Source organism: Denticeps clupeoides, chromosome 3 (assembly GCF_900700375.1).
Source record: "Denticeps clupeoides chromosome 3, fDenClu1.1, whole genome shotgun sequence".
Classification (NCBI taxonomy): domain Eukaryota; kingdom Metazoa; phylum Chordata; class Actinopteri; order Clupeiformes; family Denticipitidae; genus Denticeps; species Denticeps clupeoides.
The window spans coordinates 1,384,394-1,397,629 of NC_041709.1; the positions used below are offsets into that span (position 1 = coordinate 1,384,394).

A 13,236-nucleotide genomic window follows, 5' to 3' on the forward strand; every position below is an offset into this window, starting at 1 on the left:
CGCGGAGCCGAGTGGGCGGGGCCCGCCGCTCTCCGGCGCGTCCATAGGCCGCGCCGAGCGGCGGGGGCGGGGCCGAGTCGGGCGGGCGGGGCTTCTCGGCTCGGCGCCGCCCCCCGCCAAAATAAAACGGGACGTTTCTCAACAAGTGTTAACGACTGGATATAAACGACCACACGAGGAGCTTTTATAACCCTACATTGACATAATAAAGTCCCGTGTGCTTCCGATTGGTTCTATGAAATTTATTAAAATGCATTTTTATGTTTTGTTTTTTTTTTCACTTCATGCTAATCGCCCGATGTCAAGGTGTCGGTTGCTGCAAGGATTTAAATCTCTGGTCCCAGGTTCGAAAGTCACGTAGGCCGGCCGCGATTAGCATATGGTCAAAGACTAAGCCGCAAGGTTTCTGTTTGTTTCACTTCCTTAGTCCCCGTGGGAAAATGCTCGCTGTCTGTGAAGACGCGCAAAACGACACGAGTTGCTCGGAGCGGAAGCGCGGTCCCGTCATATTCTCCTTTTCACAAGTTTCTGTGCGTTTTTGTACAGACTGGGTCTGGGGACGCAATTGAACGCAAAGAATAAAAGTCCTCATTTAATAATATAACAAAACAAACAAAAAAACTAGGTGTGCTTGAAGGATAACGCTAATTGACGAAATAAAAGACAAAACTTTGCGAATAGCATTGGCCCTTTTGGGGCAGTAAATGTTGTCATTCCAGCTGTTTTATGTGACAGGCGGAGAAACTTCACATGACAAAAGCCCGCGAGACTTCCTGTGCGCGCGACCCGAGGTGCGCGCCGCCGGACAGGGTTGCCAGGTTGAGAGATTTATAGTTTTTTTTTTTTTTTTTTTTTAGATGCAGAAATTGGGTTGTGGTCAAAACGGAAAAGAATGGAAGTGGAGGACACGGGGAGGAGGAGGAGTGAGCTCTTCTTCGGTCGTGACGTTATTGTGGCTCGGGAAGTTATTGTGTTGATCTGATTGCAAGACAACGTGGGCTAGTACTTATAGAATGAATGTGTTGAATAACACAAAATAAATCATAGATCAGCACTTTCACGTTGATGGTTGCTAGCTGTGGTGCGTTATGCCTCACATTTTGAGCTAAATAGGTTAGTCGCACACGGGACTTCCCTTGTCGTGAACTGTGCATTTAATTTCCCACGCACCCAAAGGTGATTTGATCGTTGCAAAACGCGTCCTGCGCGGTCCGAAAAGCAGCAATCGCGCTGGTATTTTATTCGCGTTGATTTTTTTTTTTCGCATTTGTTATTCATACACCAGGGAACGCGTTGCCGAACACACTCACAGCGACCAGTCATTTTGTCCCGGTGCGTTTTGCACAGCGCTGAGAATTTAGAACTTCAGGCTCGTCGCGTCACCATGTCGCTCCCCTTTCGGAGGGATCCAGGGGGCGCACCTGGCAACCTCGCTGCTGGCGGCGGCGGCGGCGCGCCGTGCAGCTGCACCGTGGGAACCGGACGGCTGCAGCCCACTGCGCGCTCCTCTTCTCGCCTCGCACGCCGCAGTTTGGCGCCGGGGAGCCGTTTGTTCCGTTTGTCGGCGGTTCGGGGAGCGTGCAAGGCCGACCTGTGTCTCCGTCGCCATAACCCCGTCTCATCTGTCACCAACATTTGTCCCGGACGTCGACCTTTACTTTACTTTACTTTACTTTATTTAGCAGACGCTTTTATCCAGAGCGACTTACAATAGGAAGACCAGCAATTCTCGTTCGATTTCTATAGAATATTGAGTTTACAAACTAAGAGCCCTGATAAGGCAAACTTGTCAGTGAAGAGCATGCTCGGAGATTGTTAGGTGCTAGACGAAGAAAAATTATAATGTATTTATACATTTTTGTATTGTTTGTGCAATGTGTACATGTGTTAGATTTGTCTGTAATATTTTGAACAAGAGGGTTTTCACCTGCTTCTTAAAAGTGGTGGTAGTCTCGGCTAGTCGTGTGGAGGAGGGCAGGTTGTCCCACCAGCCAGGGACAACAACGGAGAACAGACATGATCGGAGACCCCGTGAAGAAGGAATGTTTAGACCTCCGCGTCGTGGCCACGTGTTTTGTACCTGCACTGTAACCACTGTTGCGACAATGTCAATGTGCCCGGAAATTAAAATACGCGAACACGCTATGTGAGAAGTCTGGTGTAAAAGAAGGGAGGGAACGATATGAAAAAATAAATGGCCCCAGGCAGACGCGACACGTCAATCGGGCACAATTATGACAGTTGCCATACATTCCGATGCCGCATGCAGCTAGCCAGTTGTCATGGAGGCCTGTGACATCTTAAGTCGTCGTTTCCATCGGGGACAGTTTAAGAACAGCAAAGTCTGGCCTATAATTAAAGTTTTTTTTTTTTGAGGGGTGTCTGGGGATAATCTTACAACCGAATTAGACTCTTGGCCCTTATTTATCGGTGCGATAAATAATAATAATTATTAAATAAATAAAAACTCCCGCGTCCCGCTGCGTCTCGGACCAACATCTGCTGGCCGAGCAGAAAGATGTGTCTGGGGTGGTTCGTGGGTCGGGGGGGGTGGTTCTGTTGGAAAATATTTGCACTGAAAACAGGAGCCTTTCCCATTGGCCAGTTGTCTCCCGAACGGTGGAATTTGCACAATTCCTGGCTCTTGGCAGGCGCGGGGATCCCTTTTCTTTTTCAGAGGCGCGTCTGTAATTTCAAACCTTTTTCCCACGGACGTTTTTTTTATTATTTTATTTATTTTTTTAATTTCTTCGCCGTAGCCAGGCGCGGTGCAAACAGGATCCCGCACTTACCGACACACAACCAACCCATGTGTGTTCGTGATCTGGGCGATAAAAGGTGGACGCAACACCCCGCCCGCCGCGCCCGAGTGTCAGATGTCCCTCTGGAACCTGTCGTTCTTGGGCAGACTTATCGGGGGACCCGTGGACAGCGGCCGAGCGGGACACCGGGGGATTTGGGTTTTGTTCCGATCGGTCACAGCACCGGAAACGAGGCAGAGGCAGAGGAACACGAACCCAGCAGAAGCGAACCCAGGAGTCCCGTCAGGCTGCGGGGCTTTTTGACGCCTCGGCCAGACAGTCGGGCGAAGCGGGGGGGGCGGGGCGACGTGCAGAGACCGTGACGTCACGACAGAGGGCGGTCCCTCGGAGGCCCAATTCATGGCGGTACCACGTGCTCGAGGAGCGTGGGAAAGAGGGGAGCGTTTCTTCCCAGCAAAGAAAGAGCCGGGATCGAATAACATGCTGCTGCAGAAAGCCAAGGCGGCCTCGGCGGGGAAAGGTAGCCCCACTGCAGACCAGCGGGCAAGGGCGACCCGGCTTACTTAACGCTCCGCACCATGCCCGTCAAGTATTCCGTAATTTACCCTTCTTTCCCGCCGTCCTCCCGTATTGGTATTTTCCCGTAAATCTCCCGTATTTTATTATGCGTTATTTAAAAAAAAAAAAAAAAAAAAACGGAGCTCTGTCACTAATCTCGCGATAAGTGCCACCTGCAGTGGGCTACTACAGGTACTGTAGGTGGCAGTTCTCGCGAGATTAACGTGTGAGGTCAGATGATGAGTTGATGAGTGACGACGCGGGAAAAAAAGAAGGAAAAAAAAAACAGACAGATGATGGACGTCAGGACAGAGAAGGAAGGCGCTGCCCAAAAAAAACCCCCAAAACCCTCGTGTAAATACCACGATCAATGTGTGTTTTTCTGAAGAAGAGCAGGGTGGGGGACAGATTTGCAGCTAAGACTTTAGAAAAGAAGAAAGTGAAGTGATTGTCACTTGTGATACACAGCAGCACAGCACACGGTGCACACAGTGAAATTTGTCCGCTGCATTTAACCCATCACCCTGAGTGAGAAGTGGGCAGCCATGACAGGCTGGATGGGGATTCGAACCTTCTGATTACGGGGTCGCCTCCTTAACTGCTGCGCCACCACTGCATCGCACACGGGGGGGAAGGAATGATGTCCGCCAAGCGCGAGCTAGAGGCACAGAAGCATGCCCAGGCGATGTCAGCATTCGTGACGAGAAATGCCACCGAGGCAGACCAGGTCACAAGTGTCACATTCCGTTCTCCTTCCATGATGACTTCAACAAGCGTGTAGCTGACATGTTCCCGGACTTAACGGGAAAAACGAAGGCCACTCAACTCATCAAAGGCCAGTTAGCTATATAAAGTTAGCTACCTATCTTACTACCTACGGGCTACCATACGTTCGCTAAGACGGTATAAAATGGGCTTGAATATTCTAACGTTTGAGCATCACCCCATGGCATGCGTCTTGTAGGCTCCTAGCTAATTACTGGACACTCGACGGGTGCCATAGCAGCGTACCTGTCAAATATCCCGCTTTGGCCTGAAAATTTCCCGTATTTTCAAATCCAAAACTTGACAGGCATGCCTCCGGACGCTTCGCCGTTGTGGGGAAAAAAGATAATGATATAGATAATGAAAACGAGAGAGAGAAAGACGCACTGAGCGTCCATCTCCCAGAATTATGTCCCAAACTGGTCTTTGGCTGGAATTCAGCAGTGGACACTGCGGTGCTCTTTCGAAATTAATCTCCTGCATTTGTAAAATCAAAGACATCAGGGGAATAAGGAACAGATGCAAAGTAACAGTTTGCATCAGCGTTCTAGCACAACATAAATAAAATGATTTTGCATTTATATAAAGAAAAACACACGTCCTCTTTTAACAGAAAATGGAAGCTGGCGCATTTCAAATTCAAATTCCAAATCAAATTCAAATTGTATTTGTCACATACACAGTCATACACGGTATGATGTGCAGTGAAATGCTTTCTGCAACTGCTACAGACCACAGTATTGCAAATGTTGCGAGTAAACAATGAACCAATATGCAAATATTGCAAACACTTTTACGTCTTTAACATAAAATATGTGTAACTGGTAGGGTGAAGGTGTGCAAATGAGTTACAGTTTTTTTTACAATGTTTAAAGAAAAGAGAGAAAGAGCCATAAAAGAAAGAGCAGTGCCACTGCCTGTGGTCTCCCAGTCGCAACGTGGGAGTGAAGTAATAGAGGGTTTGACCACCGTATGTTTGGAAGACCAGCCGGACCTGTGAAACCCAGCGTTCCTATTGTACAATATGAAATATGAATATGAAAAACACAAAGATGCAATTGGTCACGCGGTTGATCATTTAATCGACTTTTGGTGCAAGTTCAAAATGTCTGTAAAATACATTTAAAACAAAAAAACCAAAAAAAAAGGATAAGAGGCCGGAGATCAGTGTCTGTAAGAAAATAACTGGACAGACTGAACTTTTAAAAACAAATCGTACAGCCAAACAAGGTCAAGAATGGAGAACGGAACCTTCTTCACAAGTTCTAAAGGGTAATTAAAAAAGAAAATGTACAGAACATCACCGACGTGAAGAAAAGGCTAAAGGGCCACGGTGAGAACACAAGAGCGCTGAGAACACAAGGGCGCTGAGCCCACGTTGTCACCATGAACACCCAGAACATGACGGACAAGCGTTTCAGCCTCATTTTACACCTGGAGCGCCGCGGTGACTCTTGTGAGGTCACACACGTTCCCATGGACACCTTGTCCTCGCTAACATGCAGGACCTCTTCAAACTGTCTCAGCACCCGGTCGAAGTGCGTTCCCTCCCAGAAGACCTTGCCGCAGCCCGTGCAGATGAAGTACTCCGGGATTCTGGAGATCAGGCCGGGAGGCACCGTCTCAAACTGCAGCGCGGCTCCGCTGGGGAAGGTGAGGGTCCGGGGGTCCATGTCAGCATGGGGGGCCCAGCGGCAGTGCGGGGTGAACTCGGGTCCCCTGGGGTCCCTGTTGCTGTTGTAGGAAGCCACGGGCTCATCCGGATCGTCCCAGACCTCTTCACAGGTAAGTGGCTGGTCCCTCAATAAACCTTGAGCGGGAGAGGGCAGAAGAATTGAACGAAGCGAAACAGGAAGTGCCACGCCGATGTTGAGGGACAGGCGCACCAACCTTTCTCCTTCAGTATCCGAGTCATTTCCTCTCTGGACAACCTCAGGTACTCATTGCTGTTACAGGCCTTCCAACACAAACGGAGAAGAACGTTAGAACCAGACGAACATTCGTATCGTGATCGGGTGCTATTCACACTGGGGGGCTGAGAAACTCCCCGCTGAGTGCCATCTATAAACCAGACATGGGTGTGTGTGTGTGTGTGTGTGTGTGTGTGTGTGTGCGCGAAAGCCGAACACAGATGGAATCAACATCGCAGAACGGGGCCGGAGCTTCAGCGCTGGGCCACAGACAGTAAGACAGATGAGGTGTGAACTCCAGAGTCGGAGAGCCATAACATGCAGAGGTCTTCTGCAGGGGCCTCGTAAATCACACACACACACACACACACACACACACACACACACAGTCTCCAGTCGGCCCCGGGTAGGAGGTGAGAGGGCAGAGTTCGCGCCTCGCTCGACTTCACACCGGACTGTGGCTTTTGTCCCCCCTCCAGTGTCCTGTTTACCAACACAGGCCCCAGTGTGTTTGTTCCCACCCCGGACCGCCGGCACCGCGGCGCTAAAAGGCCTTTCGGCGCACCTACACTCCGCCCTTACGCGGGACAGCCATCAATCACGCTCGCAGACCGACAGCGACACGCTCCTCAGCCTTTTTATATCTACGAACATCCAGATCACGGTTCTCACCATTCAGCACGGCAGGTTCCACGAAGAACCGCAATGAATGCCTATCCTGATGCAACATAACTGGGTTAAAGCCTATAATGGCTTTAAATGGCTAATTGCAGCCAAGTTGAAATCATCTAAATGATTCTAAATAACTTTATCTGCCTGACTTCTGACACCACTGTGCATGTCACATGATAGAATGCCTGAAATAGTTGGTCACACTGAGTGGAGTCCACATATAAATGACCACAAATGACCAAATCAATTGAATTAACTGATTAATTCAGCGTAGAGGCTATAAACTTCTGTTATTAGTTGTTTCGAAATATTTGTAACATTATTGAACTATAAATGACAACTAAAATATTTAATTCCAACGTGATCAGTAGTTTATAGAAGGTTATAAATAATCATGTATTTGAATGAAGCTGCACATACACATTATGCATATATATATATATATGTGTGTGTGTGTGTGTGCGCATGGATTTCAAAATATGAATGTGTGCTGCAATAAAAATAATAATAAAAGCAGCAGAACTAAGGAGGAGTTTTAAAGAGTGCAGATGTGCTTCTTTTAAAATGTCTCTGAGCACACATGCTGCAGGGCAGGAGTCCATATGTGCGTTCGTGAGAGAGAGTGTGTGTGTGCGTGTGTGGTGTGTGTGTGTGTGTGTGAGACACAGGTGCCCTCTATGCCACCCTTGCTGCTCCGTCTCACGCTCTCCGCATTGCAGCTCCACTGATCTCTTCCCCCTGACAGACACACACACACACACACACACACACACCGCAGACACACAAAAACACAGGCAACTATTTACCCAACTCTGAAGGTTCCCATGCCAGAACAAGTCAAAACCTGCCCCCGTACCTTTCCAGACTCTCATTCCTGTTTGTCCTTCTTCAAACCAGCATGTCTGCACACACACACACACACACACACACACACACACACACCCCAGACCACGACCAGACCGACCCCTGTGGCAGAAACGTATGTAGGCGCCAAGCACCCACAATCGTTCCCATTCACGGCGACTCAGATCTCAGTACAGGTTTTTGTCGCTCCAGGACCTGTGCGGTCGGCCTGGGAAGAAAAAACGTCCAACGTCAAGCGGGCGGAACTTTCGTAAGCGAACGCGGTCGGCCCCGATCGTCCAAGCCGCGTGGCGTTTCCCGAGTGACCTGGCCGAACACGAGAGGCAGCGCGTATAGCGGCCTGCGCCACGTACGCGCCGAGGCCGCAGCAAGGTGTGGGAGCAACGGCCATCAGACCTTTCTTTCTGAATCAGATTGGGCGAGCTAGGTGGAAAAGAAAGAGTGGGAGATTGAAAGGGGGAGATAGAGCGCGCCATGGGGGGAGGGGAAGGAGGGAAAATACTCTTTCCGACACTCTCACACACACACACACACACACACACACACACAGTCCCCCTTGTCTCTCTCTCTCCAGGCCGCTCCCATGGGAAAATCCTCAACTGCACACTGGGGGCGGGCCTCGGCTGCCAGCGGGTCACGTGACCGGCCCTCGGCCAACGGGGCCGCAGCGCTTTGATTCAAACTGAAGCTGTGTCAGGTGAGATAATGGCGAGCCCCAGCGTGGGAACCGCGGGGAGGGCAGCTCCCTCTCCCAGCCCCTGGTCCGCACTCTCGCCGCACTCGCACACACACATCACACCCAAGATGGATGAGCAGCCGGGGACCTCACGTGTGTGTGTGTGTGTGTGTGTGTGGCTCGCCTGGAGTCTACGTAACGTGAGCCACACTCGCGCCGAGAGAAATAGACAAATCATTCTGACGAAAAAAAAAAATAATAATAAAGCGTGAGACACAGAGTCACTTGTTTGGCATATGGCAAAACCGCAGCTCCGGTAGGCAATCCGTCCCATATTCCCACACTGTCAGGCCCGGCTGAGGTGGCCGTGATCTGATGGCAGTGTCCGTGGCCGGTGGGCTCTGGTGTGGCTTTTCTTTCCCGAGCTCTGGTTCCTCGCCGGGCGGCTGGACGGAACGAGAGGAACGGGGCTTAGCTGCGGGGGTTCCACCGACTGCTGGCCCTCTTAGTGACCTGAGCCCTTCAGGACGGCCCAGGGCGGGGATAATGGTCCCCCTCAGCACCACACGGGGAGCGGGAAAAAGGCTCCCTCCGCACAGGGAGTTCATTCTGAGCTCGCTCGCCCCCCCTGCCATTTCTCTCTCTCTCTCTCTCTCTCTCTCGAGAACCAGAACTATAATAGCTCCCTTCAGGCTGCTGGCAAACACAAAACAAGTGCCCCTCAAAAATGGCTTCTCAACAAGTAGCCTGCGGTGACCTTCGTGCAACTTTCCACAGAAGGGACTTCATTAAAATAATGTCAGGAACATCGGTGAACAAAACCCGTATCTTCACAGAACGTCCACACGCTACACGCATTCGTATTCTTGTTTTCAGAGCCTCTGAACAAGACGTTCTGACAGGTTCTTACCTGCACTTAATGGATCCCTAGACAAACCTGAGGAAATGTCTCAACTTGGGCACCAACATCTTACATCTGAAAAAGATTCATCTGAAGATTGGAGGTGATGTAATCCGAAGACGTTTCCACTTCATAAGTGTCCTTCAAACGCCGTCAAAAAATGCAACCTTCTTCACCCAGGCAGAGAAGGATTCGTCACAGCCCATAATTCACTTTTTTTTCCCCCTCAATAGCGTGGCTGTTCCAACTAGTGTTGTTTTTGTGGCGACAGCTACAATAAAATCTACCATGTAATATTTCTGACAAATAAAAACAAAATGAAGGACGGTTTACAATATAAAAATTGATTGAAAAAAAACAAACATGATTTCCTCTTGTTTAATCGCGTTACATTTACATTTACAGCATTTACCAGACGCCCTTATCCAGAGCGACTTACAATCAGTAGTTACAGGGACACTCAGGGTTAAGTGTCTTGCTCAGGGACAATGGTAGTAAGTGGGATTGAACCTGGGTCTTCTGGTTCATAGGCGAGTGTGTTACCCACTAGGCCACTACCACCCATGCGTTATTAGCATGTAAGAAAGCAGCCCGGTAATCAGAAGGTTGCTGGTTCGAATCCCGATCCGCCAAGGTGCCACTGAGGCTCCACTGAGCAAAGCACCGTCCCCACACACTGCTCCCCGGGCGCCTGTCATGGCCGCTCACTGCTCACTCAGGGTGATGGTTAAAAGCAGAGGACTCGTTTCGTCGTGTGCACCGTGTGCTGCGCTGCAGTGTGTCACAATGACAATCACTTCACTTTCACTTCAGACAATGTCACTTCCGCAATCCCGACATTAATTTGAATCCAGGATACTTCTGATGAGCGAGCGGAACGCTGGGAGAACACGGCGAAGCGATCTTTAGATGCACCTTCTCTACATGAAGTGGAAAGTAAAACAGAATCTGTGATCGAGGAACATGGAAGAAATCAGAGCGTTTTCCGTGCCTGGAAGGTAACAATAATATAATAATAGATTTTTAAAAAAAAAAGGGAGGCAATTTATACATATGCAATTTTCACTGACTAAAATTAGACTATAATGTCAGACTAAAAGTAGACTAAAATATTTCATGGATAATTCTGACTAAAATATGACTAAAATGCACAGACATTTAGTCGACTAAAATTAAGACAGGCCGGCAAAAACCACTATAGTTGCAACAAAGGAAATGTCGGAGGAGGAATCGCATGTTACTTTAGAGCAACAAAAAAATAAGCAAGGAAATATTAGTCGCGTGTGTGCAGTAGGAATTTAAAGGGCGAGGCTTAATGGACGGCTGGAGACGCTGCAATTACCTGAAGGCTAGAAAATCTCATTCAACAAGGCTGCCAGATCTCAAAAAATGAGATCCACAAAAGGGATTGTCATTGTGACACACTGCAGCACAGCGCACGCAGCAAAATGTGTCCTCTGCATGTAACCAGACATCAGCAGGGGGCAGCCATGAAAGGCGGCTCAGGATTCGAACCAGCAACCTAGGCCACCACTGCCGGCCTAGGAAGGATTCAGCTCCTGAATCAAGACACATTCCCAGGCTATAAAATGTTATTAACCGTCATTTCAGGCTAATGTAATAAGAAAATAAATGAAGGATTTTCCACCTTCTCAGACTTTTTTATGTGATGTGTGGAAAAATAAAAAAAATTAAATAAATGTTGTCTTCCCACCACAGACATCTCCACCAGGCACAGTCAGAGGGGTCAACAGGGTGGTGCTGGGGTCACAGAGGCGTCGGTGGTGCCATCCCTTCAGGCTGTCTATGGCAATCGGCCCATCGCCAACACATTCGTCACGGGAGCCTGAAATGATTCTGTTGTGCAAACCCACTGCTGCGGGGTTCACACTCCTCTCCCTCCTTCCTTCGTGTCACTGTATTGCACACACACACACACACACACACAAGCATTCACGGAATGTTATTGCTAAGCTCCGTGATTCATCCCCAACTGTAAATATTGATGGTGCTCGCCTGGAGGAGCCGATCCCTGAGAAAACCGTGGGACGGGAACAGGTAGGAGCAGTTCTACTGATCAGGTGTCAGTTCCCATGTTCCTCCTTGTAACGCTACTGGCCAGAAGGGAGACGCGGGAACTGCTCCCAGACCTGTGCACGTCCGGTCAGTGGCCCCGCCCGAGTTTCCCAGCGACTCCTGTCTGACGCGACACGGCGGCGAGATGTTGCATAAGACCACAGCGAACACGAATCAACAGGGGACCCGGATTTATGCTGTTGTCAAACAAATAAAAAAAGCTCTGCTGACTACACACACACACACACACACACACACACACACACACACCTCGATTGTAATTGGGAAGGCCACAAACTAACACACACACTGCTAATGATGAGCGCGCTGTCTAGGAGACGTCGCAGGACACGGGGACCTGGCCGCCATGCAGGGGAATACAAGAAAAAAGGGAACGAGTGTGAGGAAGAGGGGGGGGGGGGGGGGGGGGGGGCTTAAAAGAAACCAGGACAAGATGGTGAATAACAGCCCGGGGGGGGTATTTAGGATTTTGTGTGGAGGTGGAGGGGGGGTCACCTTTGGTGTAAAGGCGTGAGGCGGAGCCAGGAGTAAGAGGGGCTGAGAGCGCTCCAGAGTCGGAGACCCCACCGCTAACCCCTCGGCCACTCTGCGCTGCCCCCCCCCCCTCCTCTCTTGCCCCAGGCCGGCCCCAGTCAACCCCCCGGGGCCGGAGGCGGTCCCGTTCGGTCTCCAGTGACACAGTAATTATGAGTGTGGGAACTGGATCAGGGCCGGCGAGCCTCGCCCCGCCCCGCCCCACCTCGGCAGAGGCCTATCTCTCTCTCTCTCTCTCTCTCTCTCACACACAGTCCTGTACTGATATCCCTGGGAGATAGACCACCCCCCCCAAACCCCCCCAACCCCAATCCAGTGACAGACCCTGCTATCTCTGAGCATAGCTCTCGTCTTTCTCCTTAAAGCCCTAGTCCCCTCCGATATCTCGCGCCCGATAACCATGGGAACCGCTCTGTGGGAACCGGCTGACGAGTTCACCAAAATAGACAGGAAGAAAAAGGAGAGGGTGAAAGACGAAGAGAAGAGACAGCGAAAGAGAATGAAAGAGTGGGAGGGAGAAAGGAATTTTCTCCTGGGGAGTCTTCCCCCCCCCCCCCCCCCCCATTCTTTATCCCGGCAGACAGGTAACACCGCCTGTCTCGTCACCTTAGACAGTGTGGGACGAGGGAAATGAAAGGGAATAGGAGGAGGATGAGGCGGAGGGGGGAGGAAGATGCCCCCTCTCTCACATCACTGGGACCAATGGGCCCCCATTAGCCTGACAATCAGAAACAACCTCAGGCGTGGCGGCGGCGGGCCGGTGCTATGGGCCCGGACTCATTGTCATGCGGAGTTCAAAGCGGCCGAGAGCAGGAACCGCAAAGAGCGAAACAGGAACAGTAAATACCGGCTTAAGAACGGGACCCCGCAGGACGGCCCTGCGCACTTTACACAACAATTCAACCATTCGCCACGAATAAACCATAAAATGTCAAACATGAGAGTCGGAAAAGGACTGGTGTGGCCATGCCTGAGACTCGGCTATTTATAATAAATGTATTAAACAGCCACCACCTCCCTCACCGGAGAAGAAGAAGAAGGCAGAAGAGCAGAAGTTACAGCCCAGTCAGCATTGCCATGCACAGCGTCAGTAGTTAGTGAAAGTGAGGTGCAGCACAGCACACGGTGACACAGCGAAATGTGTCCGCCGCTTTTAAGCCGTGAAAGGAGCCCCGGGGAGCGGCGTGTGGGGACGGGGCTTTGGTGGTTCGGATTGGAGCCGGCAATTGCGGTTCTTCTGATTACGGGTCCACTGCTTCACCACCACTGTCTCTCAGGTTCAGGGTGTTGATCAGGAGCACAGTGGTACCAAGTGGGGTTTGAACCAGGGACTTTGTGGTCATGTGATGTACATTTGACATTTCTTACATTACATTTTTACATTTACTATTTGATGTGCATATTGTAGATATAATTTCGGATTTATAAACGAAATGCTTAATTTGAAATTAGTTTAAATCGAAAACGTGCGCCTTCGACCCCAACTATGTAAACGAA

General features: G+C 50.1%; 1 protein-coding gene across 7 annotated transcripts in view; it reads right to left on the reverse strand.

Annotated features, from left to right (window-relative positions):
- Positions 1–5,075: 5,075 nt before the first annotated feature.
- exd3 (exonuclease 3'-5' domain containing 3) overlaps positions 5,076–13,236 on the reverse strand; it is a 30,117-nt gene continuing 21,956 nt past the window's right edge. For 5 of the 7 annotated variants that reach the window (XM_028971237.1, XM_028971239.1, XM_028971236.1 and 2 more), the window contains exons 20-21: positions 5,976–6,042; positions 5,081–5,895 (exon numbers count right to left, since the gene is read on the reverse strand). In XM_028971237.1, the coding sequence (XP_028827070.1) occupies positions 5,351–5,895; positions 5,976–6,042 (612 nt within the window). In that variant the 3' untranslated portion in view covers positions 5,081–5,350. Of the gene's footprint in view, positions 5,896–5,975; positions 6,043–13,236 lie in introns of those variants that run through there. The other 2 variants (XM_028971240.1, XM_028971241.1) reach the window with 2 other exon arrangements.